The 24,675-nt window shown below is 43.0% G+C and overlaps 1 protein-coding gene across 2 annotated transcripts in view; it reads left to right on the forward strand.

Annotated features, from left to right (window-relative positions):
* JMJD7 (jumonji domain containing 7) overlaps positions 1-21,451 on the forward strand; it is a 37,904-nt gene extending 16,453 nt beyond the window's left edge. The window contains exons 3-9 of one of the 2 annotated variants that reach the window (XR_011198841.1): positions 4,306-4,559; positions 5,462-5,518; positions 16,073-16,168; positions 16,593-16,669; positions 17,703-17,862; positions 19,058-19,257; positions 20,209-21,451. Coding sequence is in view for 1 of the 2 variants with exons in the window: in XM_069208772.1 (XP_069064873.1) it covers positions 4,306-4,559; positions 5,462-5,518; positions 16,073-16,168; positions 16,593-16,669; positions 17,703-17,862; positions 19,058-19,146 (733 nt within the window). In the remaining variant the exon portion in view is untranslated. Of the gene's footprint in view, positions 1-4,305; positions 4,560-5,461; positions 5,519-16,072; positions 16,169-16,592; positions 16,670-17,702; positions 17,863-19,057 lie in introns of both variants that reach the window. The other variant, XM_069208772.1, reaches the window with a different exon arrangement.
* Positions 21,452-24,675: the final 3,224 nt, after the last annotated feature.

Genomic DNA, 24,675 nt, shown 5'->3' on the forward strand with positions numbered 1-24,675 from the left:
TGTATATGGTTGCTGCTTCTGCCCTCATTCTCTATATTTGTAGTGTTGTGCTAAATTCACTGAATACTGATGTTCTTCAATCTTTTTTGATAACCACATTTTATTGAGTTTACAACGTGGGTATCATCCAACCATCATCAATACCAAAGTGACTCTGGAGCATAGAAATACATAAAATAGTAATTTCAAACCATAGCACCATTATGACGGTATTTCATAATAAGCCCACCATTTCCCCCATATTTTATCATGTTTCTGGGAACAGCCATGGGCATAGTAAACTGGTTTCTCTTGGCGGGCGCACCAGTCAACTCCTTTGCGCCATAGTTGCAGTGAGGGGTGTTTCCACAGGCAGGTGATATCTCTGCGTCAAATACAGCCATGTTATAGAACTCACATGGACTGATCACTCCATCGTATGGACTGATCACTCCATCGTCCACTTCAGCATCTCCAGCCCCTCTACTACCAAGATGACCAGCACCCCTTACCGGAGGTGGAACAAAATCTCAGAGAGCAGCTGGGCGGACACACTCAACATCTCCTAACCTGCTACCACCACCAACCTCAAACAAGGAGTGAAAAAATTAAATCCCTGGATCACCAGTTGCGCCAACAGCATAGTCCCCATCAAGAGCAACATCCTCTGAAAATCCTCCAAAAAGGCCAGCAGGTAAACCCCTGAACTCAGAAAAGTGAAACAAGACAGCAAGCAGCTGGAGAGGAGATGGTGCACCAGCAAGGACACCACCAACAGAGGAGCCTTCCAGACCTCCCTCAACCAGTATCACCTCCTGCTGAGGACAACAAAGAAGACAGCCCTTGACACATGCATTGAAAGCAGCACCGACAACACCAAGGAGCTTTTCACCATTGTTAAGGAATTCTCCAACCTGGCTGCCAGCGAAAATAACATCACACCCTCACAGGACCTGTGTGACAACCCTGCCCACTTCTTCCTAGAGTAGATCACAACCATATACAGAAACTTCAAACCCTAACCCTCACCTATGGACTTCCTCAACAGATATGTAACCACCATAATCAACACAAACTACATACTGTCCACCTGGAACATCCTCTCCACCCAGGACATCACCTCCACCTTGAAATCCATCCACTCAGGAGCTCCCACAGAACCATGCCCGCACTACATCTTCAACCTTGGAAACTAAAAGATCGTCCAGGAACTCACCACCCTGTTTAACACCTCTATCAACACAGCAACATTTCCCGATGCCTGGAAATACACCAAAGTCAGACCACTACTCAAAGAACCCGCCGCCGACCCCAGCGAACCCAAAAAACGACTGCCCAATCTCCCTGCCCCATTCCCAGCAAAGGTACTGGAAAAGATCACCAACGAGCAACTACTCTATGCCTCCCAATTCAGCTTCTGCAGCAGTCACAACATTGAAATCTGCCCTGATCGCAGCCACCAGCAACATCCGAGCCCTCTTCGACCGAGGACAATTAGCAGCTTTGATCCTCCTCAACCTCTCAGTAGCCTTTGAAACTGTATCCCACCACATTCTGATCGAAAGACTCCACCACTTCGCCATCCAAGGGGATGCGCTGAGATGTGTCACCTCCTTTCTTACTGGAAGAACCCAGGAAATCTACCTCCCACCCCTTCATCTCCGAACCCAGAGAGATCACCAGCGGTGTCCCCCAGGGCTCATCCCTCAGTCCCACGCTCTTCAACACATATATGACCTCGCTCACCGACATCGTCAAATCACCCGGTCTCAGCATAATTTCACATGCAGACAACACCCAACTCATCCTTCACTCATCAACGACTCCTCCACCACCAGAACCAACTTCCACAGCTGCATGACAAGCGTCGCTGATAGGATGAAGAATAAATGCCTGCAGCTGAACACAGACAAGGCAGAAGTACTGCACTTTTGCAACATCATCAACACATGGAACGACTCCTGGTGGCCATCAGACCTAGGACCAACACCCACTCCCTCTGACCACGCCAGAAACCTCGGAATCATCATTGACAACAAGCTCACCATGAAATCACAGATTAGCGCTGTCTCCTCTGTCTGCTTCCTCACTTTGTACATGCTACATAAGATTTTCAAGGGGCTACCTCTACACACGAAACGTACCGTGACACAGGTCCTCTTCACCAGCCGACTGGACTACGGCAACACCCTCTACATAGGAATAGCCGCACTCCTCCTACAGAGACTTCAGATCAAACAGAACGCTACAGCCAGACTCATCCTCAGCCTTCCCCGACGAACCCACATCACACCCCACCTCAAGCAACTCCACTGGCTCTGCGTTCAGAAGAGATGCCAATTGAAGATGCTGACCCATGCACACATGGCCCTACACAACCAAGGACTTGGGTACAATAACCACTGCCTGAATGTCCACCCACTGCTGAGAAAACTATGCTCAGCCTCCATTTCATTTGCCCATACTCCCCTCATCTATTGAACCAGAAGGGGAGGATGCTTCTTCCTTCTCTCATGTTGCAGCAAAAACCTGGATCAGCCTCCCCACACACCCCGGACCATCACCTCACTTCTGGATTTCCGAAGGGCCCTCAAGACCTAGCTGATCCAATAAGCCTCCAGGACCTGCAAGCACCTGGATACCCTATTGGGTGATTAGCCGCGCTTTGTAAATTCTGATTGATTGACCCAGATAGACCCCCTCCCCCCCCCCAAAGCAGAGGAAGCTGCTGGAGGTGAGACGGAAAAATACATATGGTCTGAAGAGTGGTGGAGGCCACTGATGATCGTCATTCATCCTGCCACATTCCAGGAGGGCAGTGGCAGGATGAATGACGCTGTCCAATGGCATTCCATTAAATAAACCAGATGCTTGGTGTTTTTTTGTGTTTTTTTTCCCTCAGTTCTTTTTCCCTCATAAGACAGGGCTATGGTTGCCATTATACCTGAATTGAACGGGGTAGTTTTTCTTTGTAATGTTTATGGGGATCAAATAAAAGAAATGATCTCTTCCTGAATGGACATTGTGTAGAGTACATGAACCCTGGAAAGAGAGTGGACTTCCTTTCCTGCCACACAAAAATCTTTCTCTCATAGTTTCTCAGTTTCCTCCAGGAACTGCCGTTAGACGTAGGAGGGTAATAAGGGAGGAGACATAAACAAGTAAATTGAAGGGAAGGAGGCAGCAGATAGGAATATAAAACAGAGAGAGTCTGCAATCAATACCTGTACTCGCTTGGGTAATTTTCCATTCTCTTGAGGAGATGTCCGTGCCAAGACCATGAGGACCCTACAAGGAAAGAGAAGACCAGATCAGTAAAACTGTCCACGGCTAGACCAGTGGTGAGAACTCATTGGGCAATATTTATTTTTTATTTTTGTTTGACTAAAAGACATACTGTTTTTTTTCTATTTTATAACCAGAATAAAAGTCAACATATGGAAAGCTGTAACATCAAAGTCTCCTAAACGATATTTCAACCCATCCCTCCAAAAGGTGAAAGACTAGATTTGGCAAATTGATTTAGTCCATTTGTAAGGAACAACTGGCTCCTTATTTAGCAGGGCAGCATTGATTGCACTATAAAACAATGCATATCAATGACAACTCTCTTTGCCAATAGTCAGTAAATGTACTGTTTCCTTGAGCACTTGTACCCATTTTCATGTTAATGTCAGTGCAATACTTTCTTGTTGATGGCAGGCTACAAGGGCGTGTTCTTAATCCTCCCTGACTCTTTATTGGTCATTTGTCCTTAAGCCTTAATTCAACCCATTTTCACAGACTTACGGAAGGATAACTGTATTTTCTGTCTGGTCAACCAGATACATTGAAGAGAAATCTTGAGATCAGTCCCTTTGCAGTAATACGGCTAAAATGTTGTGGAGACTTCTGGGGATACACTGTTTTCCTAGCTGAGATAATTTGGGATCCTGGTGTACTTCTATGCTTATTTCTTTGAAATCAGCATAAAAGAAAATAAAAATACACCAAATCGTTATGCTGGCAAGGTCAAAATGTGCATAATTTAACTCATTCTAAAAATATGGAACATTTCAGCAGGAGAAATACGCCAGCAAAAATTGTATGAAAAGTGTGAATCCCTTAGAGAAATATCATGCATTTCTTAGGAACTAAGCACCTATAAGAAAAAAATCACCCTGGGTGATTGTGAAAGAGATGAGAATGGTAAGGCCCTCTGAAGTAGTCCTTCAGGTTAAGATTTTGCAGCAAGATGCTGTTTCATTGAACTGTGGAGAGCTTGACAGAACCTTAGTTAATGTACTTGCGTATGTCTTTGATTTATATTTGTTTCCTTTTTCCAAGACAGGTGGTGGGCTCCAGGGAAGTCAGCGTGGCGGTGACTCCCAATGGCTATGCCGATGCTGTGTATGGTGATAGGTTTGTCATGCCAGAAGAAAGGCAGATGACCTTCAGCTCATTTCTGGACATCGTGGAGAAGAAGGTGACCAGGCCTGGAGTATTTTATGTCCAGAAGCAGTGCTCCAACCTCACCGAGGAGTTCTCCCAGCTCATTGATGATGTTGAGCCCGATATTCCATGGATGACTGAAGCCTTAGGTACAGGCGCAAAGACATCTTTTTTACCTGGCTTTTGCGATATCCAACTAAAGCTAAATTTAAGAATTGTGCTTTCCAAAACCTAGCTCTCATTGCACTGGGGACACCCAGCTCACGAATACGCATGCTTGCGGCTTGGGTCAGTGCGCTAGGGATTCCACTTCAATAGTTTAGGATGGACGGCCTCAGTCTGAGTGAGTACTACAGTAGACAAAGGATAGTTGCGCCTTCTCATTATCGTTATTAGGAAGAGCGTTGTGGCGGAGGTGCCACAAGAGCATTATGGTCCGTAAAGTGTTAATAACACAATGAGTTTTTAATCAATTCTAAAGTGTTTTTCTTGTAACAAACCTGATTTTTTTCCACAATGAGTATTTGTTGCATTTGATCTTTAACAGTAGTATCAAAATAATATGTTCAGTAAAAACTATTTGGAAGTCATCTGAAAGAAATAGCTGCATGCTCTCACCAGGCCATTGCCCAATGGAGAGGCAGTTCCCACAGGTGTTTGACAATATTGGACCAATGAAATCTTTCTGATGACCCCTGACTCATACCTCCATTCGAAGCAGCCTCCCTTGCTGGAAAGGCCCTTCATTCCCCATATACTGCAGTGCAAACCAGTACCTACTGGCAGCGGGCGTCCTTGTTGAAAAAGGGGCATCATTATTGTTGGGACTGTGAAGATGCAGCCACAGCCAGCGTGCACACTGAGAGCCTTTAACTGCCATGGATCTTTGATCAGTCTTTTCACTGGTCTTGTGTAGTTTGTCTGTGATGATCTAGAGATATGTGGGAAACGTTGGTCAAGCATTGGAGAAATTATTAGTTCAGATATTAGAATTTGGCCGTGGATTCATAATGCACCTCAGTTATCACTATTGTCTTTGTTTCCTCCTTAGGAAAGAAACCTGATGCTGTGAATTTCTGGCTTGGGGAGTCAGCTGCAGTAACATCAAGTAAGAAAAGTACTCTCTTGCTTTGGTAATAGTATTACATACCTGTAACAATCTGTCAGTGCACTATACAATAACACTGGTGCACGGGTAGTGGGGCGTTTTGACAATGCACATCTAATAGGCAAATATTATTGATTAATGAACAACATAAGAATATTGTCCGCAGTCTTCTGACAATACATCAGGACCTACAAGAAAATTATAAAATGAGTATCTCTGTAAGACGACCAATCACAGTAAAGCAGCATTGTTGTCTGACTGAAAAGCATGGCTTTATTTTGGGGTCTGATTCTCAAAAAGCAAAAGGGATGACTATCAGATTTGCACATTGCGTATGCAGAGAACATTCACATTGCATAGGTTTCCTTTATTCACAGTAAAACAAATGGATGCTTGTGGACTTGTGATTCAACTTCAGAATTTTGGCAAATCTAGACTGTAGATGAACAAGTCGATGCTTTAAACATGTTTGTCGCCAACACACGTGGTGCATGAAACCAGATACACAAACCTATTCAAATCCACCTATGTTGTGGCTCAACATTATACTGTTCAAGTGCATGCCCCAGACCACATGTAGGGGAAATAACATGCTAACAGTACAAATACAAATACAGCACAGGCTTCCTCTAAGGTGGGCATGGTGCATAGCAGCTATATCAACCTACATTGCAACACACAGATAACATAGAAATAACACACAAACAGCTAAAAGAGCATGTGTACACTTTCAGGAGATACCATTCTTGCTTATGTGAAAATAGTGAATTACCCTACTTTCCTAAAATCACTTCGGACCACTTTCCACATGTGCTTGGAACAGCCAAAAGCCATTGACCTCAGTTCGCCGTCCCTACAGCTCGCTGACAGTTTACAAGGCATCTGTGATGCATTAGACATATCATGGATGTGCATGTCATTTGTCCTCACGTAACACGACAGCTAAACCTTCAGTGAAGGTAGTACACCTGTTGGAAATGCTGAGAACATGTGACTGCTTGGGGAGTATTTTGGCTAATGTAGATCTATAGGTATGAGCTGATCATTGAGCTTGTGACAGCACTTGTTGTTGCACACATTTTGCAATTTGTATAACACTGATATTTGGGTGCACAATCTAGACTGTAGAATGAGACTTAGAAATGTATTTGGGTAACAGTGCTTTATGCCAAACCACATCCTTTACACACCTACAGGACCTCAACAGAGGTGTAACTTAGCTCACATAAACGGCAGTGGGAACATAAAATGGGTATTCAGACTCTTGAAGCCATGCTTGAAGGTTCTGGATCACACTTGTAGTGTACATCCATACTCCCCTAGCTGCAGCATGCAACGTTATGGCCTTTTGGCTATTGCACACAATCTCACTGCATCATATCATACATATTGGCCTCAATGGGTTCCACACCCAGCTGCTGCTGTAGCGAGGAAAGGGACTAGGGGATGTGTGCAACAAAACAGTGTGGTAGCATCCTTTTGTATGGAAGTTCCTGTTCCTCAGGCTTCAGTTCTGCCAGTGACATCTGGCTATTGTGTGCCTTTGGCCACAAGTGGCTTCTGTCACTGGACTAGATATGAAAATGAGACACCTTTTTCAACATTCTATATCAAGGCCCTCCTTTGGCATAACAAGGATGTGCCACCAAAGCAAATACTTACACAAGATACACCAAACAGCCATGTATCCCAGGGCCCTACCGCTGCTGTCAGTCTGGTATTGTGGGGGCGACAACACGTAGATTTCCCGAGCTCCAAAAGTAAGCAGATCATTTCAAGACGAAAAGAAAACTGACATGCCTGTTACCTCTCCCACTGAGTTGTACTCTTGTAGACTAGGAGTGTAAGGAGTCAAAGAAACCTGCCAGAGAATATCTTCCATCTGCAGGTGATACAGCACAGTGCGGCCCAGCCCCCCAGAATAGCGCACACAAATGTTAGAATTCAGCTACATTTATTTAGAGATAAGGTGATTGCAAATTATCAGAAACCTAAATATCTGTGCAATTAAACGTGATGCAAGGGTGAAAGCTGGATACACCCTAAGCACTGCTCATCCCACATCTCTAGCCTGTTGGTTAAATACCTATTATTTTTTTAATTAAATACCTAATTATTATTTTTGATTTATTTAATTTAAAATATATTATAATGCTTGCAGAGTCACGGACTCCCCACCTCTCACCCCATGCATACCTGTATCCTAGTAGGTCTGAAGCCAGAGACCCAGTTTTTAGCATGCCACACAGCAACCGACCAGTCTGCTTGTGCCACCCCAGTTGCCTCTTTCACTCGGTCCGGCATTTATTCCATAGGGCAGAAGCATAGCTCTTGTTGGTTTATTATGAAGCCTATGGCAGGTACTTTTTTGTCATCTTTTAATTCTGCCAGCATGATGCTTTCACAAGGTCAGCCTGCAACCAAGCAAATTTCTAGATTGTTTAAAATTTTTCAGAATAGAAAATCCATGTGATAAGGCCAGCAAAAATATGAGTTTAGCAGACAGTTTTTTTTAACAAAAATAAAGCTAAGTATCTCTAGTTACTGAAAGTCTGAGCCTGATAGGATGTATGATGGAACAACGCATGCGAATATCACGCATGCCTTTACAACACGGTCTCTACAACAACCGTGCCTTTTCCACGCATGCCTTTACCACGCATGCATTTACAACGAAATTCGTTGTAAAAGCATGTTTGGTAAAGGAACATGTGTGATAAATTCTCCCCTGCCCCGCACCCAACGCCTGACAGCATAATCCACCCACCCAAACCCTTAAAACTGCTCCTTCCACCCCTACCCAGAGCCCTAACCCCTCTGCCCTAACTTGTCCTAAAAACCTACCCCGCTCTGTTCTAAAAACTACCCGAACCCCCACCCTGCCCTATATCCTAAAACCTACCCTGTCCTGTCCTAAATACTAACCCGACCCCTGACCCCCGGCCAACCCTAATGCCTAAAGGCTACCCTGTCCTAAAAACTACCCAGACCCACACCTTAGCAATAAACCCTAAAAGCTCCTCTGCTCTGTACTAAAACCTACCCCGCCCTGTCCTACAAACTATCCCAACTTCACACCCCTCCCTAAACGCTACCCTGTCCTACAAAATTCCATGAACCCTAAAACCTTCCCCACCCTATCCTAAAAACTACACCTACCCTATGACCCTGTCCTAAAATCTACCCCAACCCGGCCCAACTTACCTTTCTCTCCTCTGGTCGCTACTCCTTCCGCCCAGACTGCTCTCTCTGCCATTACCACGCATATGCATGGTAAAGACATGCGTCGTAAATGCATATGCGTGGTAATTGCAGAGTGATCAATGCATAGCGTTGCACTGACTGCGTTGCTAGCATTGTTTCCTAGCCTGATATATAATTTCCATTCCATTCAAATCCATTCAGTGCACAAACAAGGACCGTGTTAGTATGCTTCAAGGACTGTGATACATGTAACATGAAGCATATAGGAAAAGCGTACTCACATACAACACCACTCACATAGCCCTTTTTAGACCAAATAATCCCCTACCTAGGGGAGTTCAGCAAAGAATGTTTTGGCAATTAACGTCAATTCACCAAAATATCAGTAGCAGAAGTTCATCACACACCCTTTGACCTTCAGGTAACATCCTATGTCCTGACGAATGCCCTTGATTATGAAAGGCAACCAACCCCCTTTGCGAAAAACATGCCAACACCTTAGGAGATATCAGGAGTCCTAACAACCCCTTGTTCGTTTAACCTTGTTTTAAGGGGTTGCAAATAAAATACAGTTTTAACCAACTATACAATTTAACCACTTTTCCTTTAGTCTCTCTAGAATGACAATCCAGTACTCATAGTTAGGCGACATAGGCATTTTAGCCACCCTACATGAGCTTAGAGGAGCCCACATTTGACTTTTTTCCATTTCCTGATGAGGAGTGAACCCTATTATGAAGTATGCCTCCTAGTGTGTGTTAAAGTTCATTATCCTTTTAAACGCTGAATCACACAGATTAATCCTGTTAACATTTTTAGGCAAAAACTGTTGAGTAAAACTGGATCATGTTTCAAGGAGCACTGTATGTGTGAGCACTGTATGTGGTTACAGAATTATTAGGAAAGGTGCACAGGGTTCTCTATAAGAATATCCTCTTCCGTCTATTGTAACAGAGTATAAAATGAAGCCCTAATGGTAAACCCAAGCAGAGAAGGGTGCATGAGTGTGTGTCGGAGTGAGAAAGAACAGGGCCGATAAGGAAGTGTTTCAGAACATTTTTCAAATGTGTTACAGTATTTGAAAGGGCAAATAATTGTTGATCCAGATTGCTAATAAGTTGACCATTGTAAGTTTGATGGATTGGTTGAAGCTGGCGTCATCAAATTAATTTAGGCCAGTCCGTGTTTAAACCTAATTATCATAGTAATGAAGACCTCAAGCGGTCTAAGATTGTGTGAACCAGACAAGTGCATCAATTTACAAGGCCTTCTCTCCCATACATTGGAGATATGATCACAAGTCTGTCTGACGTCAATGTGTTTACTACGCTGGGCACATTATCTGCATCCTCCCAGGTCTGGCTGCATTCTGAGGAATTCCAAGGGATGGAGTTTTTCCTGGACTATATCCTGATGTTTGTTGGATGTCAATAAACCTCACAAAAGTATGGAGCCATTGCTGGGCAGCTGATCGAGGTGGTTGTTACCCTTAAGGAGGGAAACTAAGTTCAGATTGAAATCCATTAAGCATGTGGACCATCAAATTTGCAAAGCGAAGATTCATCTCAATGAGAAACTAGTTGCCAAGATAGTTCAGACACTCAATAGAATATAAAATATTTTTTGTTTTCTGGCATTACTTCATGAGAAACTATGCAGAAAGGGCCATATGCATGCCAGGGTTTTGTAAAAAGGTAATTTCCTCAATGTGGGATGAAGAGTGAAGAACGAATTTACAGAGGTGAACAGTAGGTTTAGTCATACTTCTCCGATAGACAGGTTTGATACCAGCTAGCAGATGCTAATGCATTTTGGGTGGGTGTACAATTAACACATTAGTGAGACATTACCAATGCCTTTACAACCAGGCAAAGATAAGTTAATACAGAAAGAGGCATTAGGGATGAGATGGGCAGGAATGTAATTCATAAGATTGGATGGGGAATTAAGTTAATTTAGGGTAGATTACCAGCCATTGAAGGAGGTGATCACCGACAGTGGCCTAGGTGGCCATTGGGGTAGAAATTGTGCAAGGGGTAGGAATTTGGCGCTGTTCTGCTTGTCAAATTTGCCTTCTAGAAAAGGAGCAGAAGGAGACTGAGGCAGAACGTGAGTGTAGTACTGCAGGCTAAGTGGTGATTAGAATTACTAATGAGTGAAAACACCTTTTCACTGGTGGGATTTATGTAGAACGAGGGTGTGTAAGGAAGAAGTACGTTTAGGTACAGGGTTTTGCGAAGGCTAAGGAAGAGCTAACTTTGGAAGTTAGGAAGTTGTAGACTGATATTAAGTGTGGTGTCTTTGTGACAGTTAGGGCAGAGTTGGTCAAGATGACTTAGTCTGGCCATTTATGAATAACCAAACTAAACAGAGCTTCCATGTTGTCTTCTGAAGCCTTTTGATTGCACCAGAAGGTAGATTGAGTTTTATATCTTGTGCTAGTAGAGCGAAGACTTTGGACATATTGAAGTCACCATAATGTCAAGTGGTGTTTCCAGGAATGCTATTAAACAAACATGATTAGATCTGATGCGACCATTTGGGATATTATCCTCTGGTTATTAGAAGAACATAATGTTAATTGATCATTGTTCTTAGTGGTGTGATGTGGGAATTGTGCAAAGGTGTGGCATGTAGGAGTGAGTTTTGGAAGGACCTGCAGGAGTTGGTAAGGTAATTTCTTTAATGCTGCGCTTAGCTAAGATTCTAGCTCTTTTCAAGGTTTTATTAGTAAGGAACTATGCCCAGATGTGTCTCCGTTTGATGAAAAGGGCACAAGTGTGCTTTTATGTTTGTGTGTCTGCATGTCTCAACCACGCCTGACATGAAAAAGGCAATTATGTTGTTAATGTTGGAATGAATACATTGATGGCAAACTCACAAAAGCATTTATAAGTACAGAAAAGATTTCTAGAGGGTATTCATTTTTGTGCTTTTGCAAGCCTTTGGGAATTGCCCCCCCAAAACATTCAACTGCTTCTAGTAAAAGTACAAAGAGGGCACATTTATATCTATTTGTACTAATTGTAATTGAATGGTCACTGATTATTCTAGCTTTATTCACATGTTAAATGTTTCAGGGCCAATTCATAAAGGCATGCACGAGTAGGTCAGAGCGTGCTACTGGAGGTCCTACTACGCGTACTCCAAAATGACGTCGTAAAAAGGCCTCTAATATTGTTGTGTATTTTCTCACATGTCCTAGGAGAAACTCACTGAGTAATTTTAAGCCTGGAAATGCTTGTGTACAGATGTATACAGTGCTACCTAATGCAGAAGTCATGCATTTATCTATGCATCTACCTAACCAGCTTGCCACTAGTTTATATACAATTGTGCCCGTCACGTGTTGAAGATTGGTGAAGGTCATGCAACCTTCTCAAAACTCATCAGATTAAGTGATAGGTAGGAATATCTAGATTTTGGGCACAGAAGTGACAATCCATATTGGGAAGGATTTGGAATTCAAGAAAGAACAACAATTCAAGACAATTGTGCCGAGCTTGTGTCATTGATTTGACCAGGTTGCTTGAGGCATTTTTTGTGTTTTAGGTTGTGACTGCTGTGTGATTTAGGTTGTGATTATTTTGTGAAAGAGAATGTGTGTGCTATCTCTACTTGTGTGCCTTAATTGTACAATCCCAATAGGTGTCAGCAGTGATTTAGAATATTTAAGTTTTGGTTCTGTGTCTTGTGGGGAATTTCAACTCTTTTCGTGTTGAACACTGTAACACACGCACCTGCAGGATCATTAATCTCCTCTCTTACAGAGGTGAAAGTCTAATGTTTAACTTTTTAAGAATCAAGCCGCCGGTGACATTGAGGCCACAGTTATCGAGCGGCTTGTGGAGCAATACCTTCAGTTGAGTAACTTTAGGAAAGTACTGTTTTTGGCATTGTCACAGACAATTTTTCTGGGCTAAAACTGCTGTTTTTTTTACTCTGGCCCTGGCACACTGCTAACCAGGTCCCTGGGCATGTGCTCTGACCTGTCAAGTTTGACTTGCTATTGACTTACTCTTAATTGTCAACCTTAACCTTTCTATAAGGAAATTGTATATGGTGAATAAATACACCCTTGGCATTAAAAGGTAAATGTAATCTGTAGACTGCAGCACTCACTGTACCATCCTCTAGTGTGAGAAAGGAAAACACGGCTTCAGGTAACGTGTGCTATACGAACGGGTGCTATACGACCCATTAAAAGAACCCTTTTAAGAGGTAAAACCCCTCCCTTTTATATATCAATAAGTCACACCTCTGTAGGCCTTGTAGCCCACAATCCGTTGTGTGTGGTATTTAAAAGTTGAACATGTAGAAAATGATTATTACCGTGTCCCGCCAGATACAAAGACCCAAAAGCTATTTTAGTTTTGCAAGATTGGCTGTACTATGTTGAAAACCAGTGTGCAGATTAAAAAGTTAATACCGCTAACACTGGAAAGGGACCAACTAGAAAAATAATGAAACCACTGTTCTTAATAGTTATTAAAAATGCACTTTGATGGTAGTCAAATTTTAATAAATATTAAAGAAAAGTAACTTTTAGTAAGTTACCATTTATCTGCTCACGCTCTCAGGAGGCTAATTTGAATTAGGTTTCTCCCAGCTAGTGTTCAGGCTTGTATGGGATGCAAACGAGGTGTGAAATTCCTCCCAGGTACCCATAACAAGCTGATCTGAATGGGTAGAGATAACTCCTCTGAGCTTGCTAGAATATGCGGCAGGGGGCTGTGCCCCTGCTACTGACACCTCAGTATCAAATACTGCATTACAGGTCCGTGTGAAGCATATACAAAGGTTTTGCGCCCTTCAAAGGGATCAAACAGGATGCCAGGACAAATCTGTATCACCTGTTTGATTTCTGAAGGACCCTGCTTTTCCCCTATCAGATTCTGTCTCAAGTTTTGTTGTGGGTACAGTCCCTGCTTCAAATTACTGGATTTTAGTGTTACATCTGTGAGGACACTAGGATTACCATACTACACTCCCTGCTCACACCCCTGCCTCAGAGCCCACGTTTAATGTGACCAAAGACTTGTCATCTTGGATTTGCTCTGGCTTGTTACATTTTGGGCCTGCTTGCAGTAAAGTAAACGGGTACTACTGCAGAAGTAAGTAGGTAAGGGACAGTGTCTTAGGGTGTCCCTCTCCCACGTGCACTCTACAAATTTGGAGACTCAATCCGACTTCAGAACACTTCTTGGCTTTAGAAAGGAGACTAGGCAGACAGAACCTGCTGCACTTGACTTTTATGAACCATGAGAAAGACCCGAGTAGGTTGGACACCATCCACTTGAAGTCCAAGGACAGAAAGATCTCTAAGGATCATAAGGATGATCCCGTGGGTGGCTCCAGGGACATAAAAAAGCTCAAGAGGACATTCCTGTGAAGAATCCCAGGTGACCAGTAGCAAGTGGACCTGGGCTAGAGTTCTTGAAATGTACTCCTGTGGTTGTTTGAGCACCAAAATAAGTTTGGAAACTTTTCAAAGCTTTTCCTTTAGAGTTTCAAGGGGATTGACCACAAAAGGTATCCGACTGGAAGTTCCACTGTGTCGGATTGAATTTCAGGTTTGTCTCCAGGAGAAGAGTTTTTCCTCAGAAAAATGACAGTGAGTCGTTTCAGACTCTCAAACTTTTTTGAACTTCCCTACTTCCACAGTCTAGCAGGGCCAGTCTGCTTGGTTTAAACGACCCATCGTGATCGTCCTCAGATAGTGCCTAGGTCCTGGTCCACCCCGACCATCGACTACCATTAGTGCTGTGCACTGTTTTGGTGCTATTTTCACTTAAAAATTAAAAAATGCATAGCTACAGTTCTCATTGCTGGAGTTTTGTCATATTGGTTTCAGTTTACTTATTAAATATTTCTCTTTTTTTTAATATAAACTGGAGTGGGATTTTTATTGTGTTGTTTTTTTGACTTTTTAACTGTTTTGGTACTTCTACATGCTTTACACATTTCCGGTAATTTAAGCCTGTCTGCTCTGTGCCATAGTTACCAAAGGTTGAGACCAAGTTTACATTACAGTAACCTTTGATTGGATCTTACAAGATAGCGACTTTATTAATTGTTTATTGTCACTATCAGTTTACCCCTCAGGACTATCTTAAAGATGTCCCACTTGGAAGTGGGGACATTTCCTCGTAGGCATTGAGTGCTCAATATTCATCTATAGCTTTTGAGATTTCTTCTGTGTTGATTCTGTCTAGTAGTAAATGGTTGCTCAGCCTCCAGTTCCTATCTCTGAGTGTACACTCCCTCTTTGAGCATAACCCAGGTCAGGGTATGATCTGAAACCAAGATTGCTCCAATTACATCTTCCACCAATGATAAGACATAGCAGAAATGGATGCCTTATTCTAAGAGTGGTGTTTTGCAGAACAGAACAGAATAATTTCGTTCCCAGGTGTTGGCGTGCCTCCATGTATGTATGACATCCCAGTTCTGCAGAAGTTCTTTGGTCGCTGGGGACATGTCTTTATTAGTGCCCCAGGAGGCTGATGTTCTTTCTGTGTAACATAATCAGAAATACAAAAAACTAAACCCAACCAGTCAACGCTGTCCCCAAGGGGGAACAATTTGTTGATGTTTTGGAAACCATTTATGTGTTTCTTGTGTGCTAAAGTGATTTTTACACTTGTTGTTTTTGCACTAGATATTTTATACTTCATATTACTGTTGTCGATATTTCAACAATATTTTTTGTGGCTGATATTGTGACATACAACCATAGTAGTTGGTGAGGCAAACCTCTGTTCTAATGTTCATGGACAAACCATAGTCAACCATGATTTATACAGGATTCATTGTATTTTAAGTGTGATTTTGTTGCACACTTGACCAGGAGCACTTATGTTATGTGGCCGTAGTGGTCTGAGCCGTGTACTCCGGTACTTAGCGAAGTTAGCGTTGACTAAATAAACAAGGAGCCTTATCTAAAGCGTTAGGTGGTAAAGCAAACATTGCTGCACTTGAGATGTGCAGTATTAACTTTTTGTTAAATAGTCCAGGAGAAAATAATGCAGTGAAGCGTGTGGAGCAGTGAGTGAAAATGCTTTATGTGCTTTTTATCACACGTATTTTGGGCTGCAAACAAGTACATTACATTGATAGTAACTTAATGAAGTACTGTGTCAATTTCATCGCAGGACCCAGATATTCTGGAGTACTACAGTTGACCAGAGCACCCTGTCATGACATGGCATCACCTCTAGTGGTCTGTGGTTCCTACAGGACCCTGGATGTCCTGTTTTACCTCCTCTTCCCCTTTATATTTCTTGTTGTTTTTATACATAACCAGTTCATGTGTTCTCTTCTTTCTCTCCTCTCTCCTCTCTGTCTCAGTGCACAAAGATCACTATGAAAACTTGTACTGTGTGATTTCCGGAGAGAAGCATTTCCTGCTACATCCGCCAAGTGACCGTCCATTCATCCCTTACGGTAAAGGTCCAGATGCCAATTGCAGGTTTTTATGGCTTGAAGGCGTAACATTGGTACTGACATTTTGAGGCAAATGTTAACATTCAGCCTCTTAAGTGAAAAAATAAATTATGTCTAATTTTTGCTTTTTTTTGCAGTGTGGTTTGTCAGTTTTCTTAAGTTGGGAACCAGTGTGAGGAAAATAACTATTTATTTTCTTTTTTAGCTTAAACTCCCACTATTTTTATATAATAACGTAACTCAAATGATATGGGAACATTGGAAATACACTCTGGGGAATACTATAATCCTGAACTTTACAAACCTGCTGTGCAGTGTAGTGGTGCTGAGCTCCAAACGCTGTCCTTTTGGCGCCGTATCTTCTTGCATTGGTTTAATGCTCTGCATGCTTCGATAAATGCAAATGATTTGTTCTTTCCCTCAGAACTCTATACACCTGCAACATACTCTGTGTCTGAAGATGGATCTTTCCAAGTCGTTGATGATCAGGCTGCAGAGCAGGTAAGGCCTGGCTGTGTTGAGCTAGCGCTGCACGCTGATGGTAAGTTGGGTGGAATTCTGATTTGGCTCTTGGTTTCAAGGTTCTGCCTGTAGCCTGGCCATCCTGTTATGAGTGTTTGTTGGACAACAGGGACGTTTCAGTGTACATGTCAGTGGTATGTGGAGCTCAGTGCTGTAGGTTGTTGAGTAGCCCATCTGGTTGGTAAATCAGCAGGGACTATGCATTTGTTTCCTGTCACTAGATTGCGAAAACATTTCACTGTTTCTAAGGTTTATTTAATAGGCTTACTTGCACAAGGATTTTTGTCACCCCAGGTGAAGTGACGTTTTGCTGCCATCTCTCATTCAGGTCTCCTTGTGTACTTGAATGGCCAATCTGCCCCAACCAGCTCCCAACCGCGTACAACGCTCTTATTACTCCCCTGTTGCCCACCAATGCTCGTACCACTGTAGGAGAACACACTGGGTATTTAAAACCTGCCATCCATAACGATATCAGTTGTTTTGCATCGATTTGCATTTGCAACTATAATGTAATGCCACTGTGACATTAATGATTATTATATTTTGATTAACACAAATCAGTTGTGCACTGTATAGAATAAAAAGTTGAAAGATGTCTCACCAAGCCAACAAAGCAGCAAGTTAAGTTGATGTATGAGCTGGAGCTGTGAGAATTTCATTATTTTGCTCTACTGGGAGAAATATATTGCCCAGTGCAGTTCAGTCCGTCCTTCTGTAGCACATAATTGTTTCATGAGCACCATTCCATGTACAAATATTTTCAGGCAGGGTTATTGGAATTTGGTGTCCGTATGGCAGGTTTTCAGTCCACCTACATGGGATGAACATTTAATTTTAGTCTAAAGAGCAGCTGGCTGAAGAGAATCTTTCTGATGGACTTAAATAGAAGATGTTCAACTTTAAGCTATTGTTTTTTGTTTGAAGGCTTCAGGTTTTTGGTGTGGAGTCAGGATCACAGGAATGCCTAGTAATGACAATTCATGCAATGATATCTTGTGCCGCCTTGCAGGTACCCTGGATCCCACTTGATCCACTGAAGCCAGACTTGCAGCGGTACCCATCTTATGCACAGTTAAAGCCTCTACGGTGCACGCTAAAGGCTGGTGAGATGCTTTACCTCCCCTCTCTCTGGTTTCACCATGTCCAGCAGTCCCATGGCTGCATAGCAGGTATGAATGTTAAGCAAATGCATGCTTGTTGCAATGTCCTTACCCCACAAATGGCTTCTGAAGGTTCCCTTTTTAGGTCTGCTGTAGAGGCAGCTCTCGGTGCATTGCCAGCCACATGTAATAACACACAATCGTAAACAAAATACATGCACTTACATACATACATAGATGGTGGTTGTGCCAGCCCTCTTCACCCACTGGCCTATTCAACTTTCATTTCCATTTTGCTTTCTCCTGCCACAGCATACAGCATGGGGCAGTGTGTGCGCCCAATTCAGCGACTGGCTAATGTGAGTGGTAGTATTTTGCTCATCAATGGTGCACATTTGCCTAGAAAGAAGTGCCCTTCAGGGCCAGGCAAAGGTTAATGTGTAAAAGAATAAGTACCAGGGCCCAGTGTTTTGCTTAAAAGCTGGGCCTGGGGCATTGGAGGGTCGGGGTTGCTGACTACCAAGCCTTCGTAGTCCTTATTCCGCCACACACCTTTTTTCATCCACGAGCAGACACTCTGTCCCTTTTATTTTACTCTTGCGTGTTCTTTTTCATCCCTCCCTTGTCCCTTTGTCACTGTTTTTTGCATCTTCCTCTTTCCCCTTCTTTGCCGTTTTGTTTTTTCTCTGACTTGTTCTGGATCAAAGCCTGTCAAGGAAAAATAAGTGCTAGTGGGCTCCTCCAGCCACCACCAGCAACAAAGTAAGTGCAGGTGGGTTATTACTTTACTTTGCCAATGCTTTTTTTTCCTCTCTCTTCATTTATTTTCTCTCTTTTTTTCAGCTAAATTTGTGTGTTTAAGCCGTATTTTCCGGTTATAGTAATTCAAATCCAATAGGGCTTTTTCTTGCACCAATTGCAACGATAATTGCCTGTGATGTACATTAAAACTAAAAAAAATCCTGTTGTAAACATATCTGACTGCAGGAAGCACACCTGCTTTTCTTTTACAGTTATATGTGATGATTATTTTTGTTATTACATGTTTATATTGCAAGCATATGGCTACAACATTCAGGCATATTTTCTTTTTTATTCTTTCTATTTTGTGGCACGTTTCCAGTGAAAAGAAGAATCTCCCAGCTTGCCCATACTAGCCCTATTTGCTTTGCCAGTGCTTCTTGTACATGATTCACAGAGGAGCTCGACATAGAAAATGGTTATTTCATAATTGTGTACCTATTTTGTCTTCCTCTCTCTGCAGTAAATTATTGGTATGACATGGATTTCGATATTAAGTACTCGTACTTTCAGCTCCTGGAATCTCTTTCGAAAGCAGTGGGGCATTTGTGAGGATCTGCGACCTTATGAAGTGTCTAGTAGTTGGCAGAAAACTTTAAATGAGAGAGTGTCGTTCAGTATGAAGGGAATGATCATGGATCCAGAAAGAGAATAGACCCAAAGGTACATGTGCAAATGGGGATTCTGTTTGTAGACCCATCCCCTCTCATTTCCATATACGGACGAAGAGATTGTACCGGTGAGTGTACCTAGCCAAAAAGCAGCAAAGCCCTCTGGAGGATCAAAAGCAGGGATGCGATCAGTGGATAACTGATGGGGAATGTTGCGCCCTCCGGGTTGAGGTGGAGTGTTTCTTTGCCTTAATATAATGCTCTTCAAAGAGGTGTGTCTTCATGTATTTCCTACTCTGGTGCAGGGTTGGGTGATCCTCATAAATATAGGGATGCCGTTCCTGACCCTTGGTCCATAAATGGAGAATCCCTGTTGCCTTGTGTTTTTCTTTTTTTCCACTCCATCTCCAGTCTGATGGTGTCCTAACTGTGGATATGGTGTGAGCTACCAGAGGTGGTGAGCTAGTAGGCAGATGGGCATGGGTGTCAGCTATGAGGGCTTTGTAGACATGCATCTGGTTTTCAAGATCGTGCGGGCTACAAAGTGGGGAAAGTAAAGATCCAGCAGAGTGGGGTTGATGTGGCGGTATTTCTTGAAGCCATTGATGTGGCAGACTGCAGCATGTAGGATGCTATTAATGGGGCTAGGATAATATAGTCCAGGAAGTTATGTAGTGGGGCGTTGACACCATCCAGGCATTGCTCCCCCAGTTGTAACACTCTCACGTTCGGCAGTGTCCTTTGCCCCTGTCTGTAATTGTCCTCATTGCTACCGGGGATGAAAACCTCACTTTGGCTGATGAGAGCTTAGCCTTCAAGCTCGTACACTTGGACCTCTCTGCAGACTTTGCAACTCCACAGGTATCGGGAAGATCCAATGTACTAAAAGTGTCTAGGCCACATAATCAACTGTTTCTCATCCTACTTGAGCTGAAAAGCCGTCTTTTGAAGAGTCCTACAGTGTTTCCCTCACTCTGAAACTGTCACTAATGTCATTTTTCAGAACCAGAAGACAGTTTTTCCTCCCTCAAAACAAATTCCTCTCCATCGAAGGCATGATAAGCTGCACTTGGCTAAAACTGTGCACTGGGACTTTGGCACCAGCTACAGTCTCGAAGATACAAGTCCTCACCTTGTCAGTCAGACTTAGTACTGCATCACTCATGGCAACCCTATGAGCGTCCGCCCCTCTCCTCACCCACTCATATTGCTGCTGACTGAAAGAGTGCCTTCCACCAAACCAGATGCCTCAGACAGGCGCTACACATCAGCCCTTTACTACATGCAGTTGCCATCAGCACATTCTCATGCTTCAGGCTTGACTGCATAAACACTGTTCACTTGGGTCTCCATGAGTATCTCCTAGACTGATTCCAGTGCATGCAGAATACGGCTGATTCCTTGCAAGATCTTAGAAGAAATCATATCTCATCGTTCAAAGCCCCCTGGTTGAACATTGAGAATTAACCTCAAACTCTTGTGCCCAGTCTACAAAAACATCACCTGCACTGTGCTTATCTGAAAGCCAACTGCAAACTTCTGATGGCTCCCATCGCAAGGAACATGGCGAAAGAGGCTCCGCCTGGAATATAAAGCCAGCCCAGTCCATCGCTAAAGGAAAGCTGTTATAGCCATCCTTTTCACACCATCACTTCTTTGTCCCACAGACTGCCCATAGCCACTCGCTGTAGATGCCTCTGGCTGATGATCTGCAGAACTTTAAGGACCATCGTGAAGCGCTCATGATACCTGCTGTATCACCTGCTCAGAATTGTAACTGAGAGGATACCTTGATCTGTTACTAATTTACTGCTTGCTTGCGCCTTGGGGCGATTCAGCTTGTTGTGTGCAGTGTAAAAGTGTCATAAATTAAACAAATAAATGTTTGAAGGTGAAGCTGCACAATGTATATATGTGCAATATAAAAAACAGTTTTTGTAAAATACTGAAGTTCTCTTTAGGACAACTGCATCAGTTACTGTTTTACTCTGTGCTCAAACTAACTTTGAAGTTTGCCTCCAGGCACAGGTCTTTAGGAAATTAATTGGCAGGATTTTCAGTACTTTTAAGTAGACTTTTCACTCATTTTATAATTATCTGTAAAATATTGTTTTTGGTGAGGAGCCTATTATTTCATTTATTTGAATTATAATGTTTTATTTTGTTGCAGTTAAAATATACTTTCTGTTAAACTTGAATTGCAGGTACATTCAAATATATTTTAAAATTAAAATGTTTTTTCCCTATGGTTTATCTGTCTGTTTTCCTTTTAAGGCTCTTTTCTCTCACCACTGTTTGTTCTGCCTATGTAATGTACATTATGCCGTGTATTTCTCATACCCCTGATGAAGTTTGCTTCATTTACATCTTAACCATCTCATGTGTTCTCTCTCATCCTTTCGTTCTTTCTGCTCCGTATCTTGCTTTACTTTGCATTGTCCTAACTAAGGGTGAACACAGTTATAATTCCGCGGGCATAATTGAGTGAAAGCCATCATTTTGCAGTTTCATCTGTTTACAGATGTTGTCATTTGTCTTTCAACCAGTCATGCCCCTGGTGACGTTCTCCTGTTTGTGCAAGCAGTGCTGCAAAGGGAAGTGCACATTATGATAACATAGAGGGATATCTACGAAACGTCCAAAGAAGCAAAAGAGAGTGCCTTTCTACCAACTACTACCAATCATAATCCTAACATACCTTTTGTCATCCAGCATTTATAGAGGTGTCATTTACAGGTTGATCATGAAACATACCATACATTTCAACTAAATGTATTAATACACAATATCAAAAATATATATATAAATCTTATTTTTATAAATAATTAAATATAAAATAATCATACTTCTTAAAGCCCCTAACATCCACTCCTCATTCATCCCATATATCACCAAGCAGTATCGGTTGTTCCCAATAACTTTGTGCAACATGCAAAAAGCTTGAAAAAGGTTTGGGATCTCATAGCAGTAAACTTCTAAAAGTAAGCTTCGAAGCAGGGTTTCAGTGGAATAACTTTAATTGAACCACCTTCTTCAGGACCCTCTGCATTTTTGACCGAATATATTGATGAAGAGCATCTCTAGCAATCATTGAGGGCTCACCTACAAAGATAGTGTGATCAATTTGCAATCATTAAAACATTATATAGAATAAATTTAAGGATATAAAATCTCGACCCGCATTACAGGTTATTATACTTACAAGCCACTCATGGTGATCTAATACTCATATCACTATACTGATAAATGCTATATCTTGGCACAGCCTTAAAACACTAAGAACTTTTGCTATTTGTTGATATTACACCACCAGCAACGCCACAGGTTGATGCGCAGGTTTGGCATGGTAATGTCTTGTGGTCCATACGTTGGAGACATATCAGGAAGTTCCATAATAGGAAGAGTCTATGCTTCTGTCCTTCAGTTAGTCGTCTCTTGGATGGCAGCTCCCCAACTCGAATCAGCTACTGATGGAGTTTGTAACACATAACAAGAACCATGACATTACTAATACAAACATTTCATTGGTTAAAGAAACATGAACCAAACACAAATCTGTAGCATATGTAGGAAGCTTGCTCAGTTTATGGTGTACACCTATGGCGTGGCACCCTAATCTGAGTCCAGACAACCCTTAGTGATAGTGAATAGGTGTCCAGGTAGCAGAAGCTCTCTAGGGGTAGCTGAGGTGAGCAGCTGAAGCTTATCCAGGAGGAATGTAAAGCACGTGCAATAACAGTAGTCAGACAGTAACTCACTCACAAAAAAGAACCACACAAGTGTTGCAAAAATAAAGGATTCTTTATTACAGCACTACTTCTAGACTAGCATTGGTATATCTCCCTTTGGATATATTTACACACAATATATACACAAAATAACTAGCAAAATTAGCATAAAATGTACAGGGCCCATTGGTGGAGTGGGGGGAAGACCATATACTAAGTAAGTGGAATGCGAAATAGTGAACCCAACCAAGGTGAGTATGGTATTTAGCTAGGAGCTGGGTAAAGTTGAAAACACCAGAGGGAAGTACAGCAAGTGTTCCAGCAACCAGGTGCAGGGGGTTACCTACCCAGTCGTCCCATAGGCTAACATAGAGAAGTAGTGTTTGGAGTTTGTGTGTTTCAGGACCCTTCCCAGTGAACCCTGGGGAAACCAGCAGACAAGTGGAAGGTTGGAGCGTTTCCCCTACCCCAGGATACAAAGAAGACAGGAGTACCTACACCAGGGACCCGAAGGCAGAGGAAAGAAGGGACTCTCACTGAAGTCAGTGGAAGCTTCGGATTGTCCAGCCAGGCTAGTGGAACCCAGGGACAGATTCCAGTTGTGGAGGACCTGAAAAGGAAAGGGACAGCATCCAGCACCGTTGGGTGTGCCCCAGTGGTGCAGCTGGCATTGCCCACCCTCCTAGAGGTAAAGTTCCTGCAAGTCAATGGAGGAAGAAGTCTAGCTGCGGGGTCAAGAAGCCGCAGAAGATCCCAGGAGTCACTTACAAACTGTCACTCGCCAGTCGCCAGATTGCAGGCGGGTCAATGACCCGGGAGTTCACCAACAAGCACTGGCAAATGCAAGGTAGAGCTGTAGATGTAGTTGCAAGGTTTTGGGGACTAGCAAGGTCCAGTAGACTCTACCCTGGAGTGGGAGTTATGGCTGACCCTCAGCACGTGGGAAGGCCAGCAGAAGTCATTGGAGCCCCCACGAGTGTCCCACAGGCGATGGACACAGGGAGTCACAAGAAGGCCTCAGCAACACAACAAAACAGAAGTCTCACGTCACTGGAGTTGTAGGACATGGGTTGATCTTCAAGTTGCAGAGTGCTGGATGCAGGGGCTTCTTGGCACTTGAAGATCTCCTGGGGGAACAGTCAGCAAGCCTTGGCAAGAGCAACAGTCGCGGTGCACAGGGATTACAGTCCAGTGGCAGAAACAGGGGCCCACAGTCTCCCAAGTTGGTCTGAAAACGAGCAGGACCCAGAGGAGGCCACAGAACCACCACCTGTGATGCAGAACCTTTCGATGTCCGTGGGACAGTAGATCTCACCAGCCAGTCGACGTTGTCTTGAGGTGCCTGCGGATGAAGGAGATTCCTTTGTTCTTCCAGGTGCAAACTGAGTCCTCGTGACCCTGGAGGATGCACAGCCTTGGATGTTGCAGAATTCTTGTAGGATCTGGAAAACGATGTTGCAATTTGAGCCTTCCCACCGGAAGCAGACTTGGTTTGGTTCCAAAGCAGACCAGTAGCGGTTCCAGAGGCCAGGAGCAGAAGATGTCTTGCGGAGAGTTCCTTGTAGATCCTTGCTCAACGAATCTGAGGACCTACCCTCAGGGAATCCCTTAAGTAACCCTAAAAGGGGGTTGGTCACTCTCTGAGGTGACCCATCTATCAGAGGGGGTCAGGGAAGTCATCTACCTGGCCTAACTAGTCATATGCTCCCAGGGACCTCTGCACATCTTATTTTCAAGATGAC

Source organism: Pleurodeles waltl, chromosome 9 (assembly GCF_031143425.1).
Source record: "Pleurodeles waltl isolate 20211129_DDA chromosome 9, aPleWal1.hap1.20221129, whole genome shotgun sequence".
NCBI lineage: Eukaryota > Metazoa > Chordata > Amphibia > Caudata > Salamandridae > Pleurodeles > Pleurodeles waltl.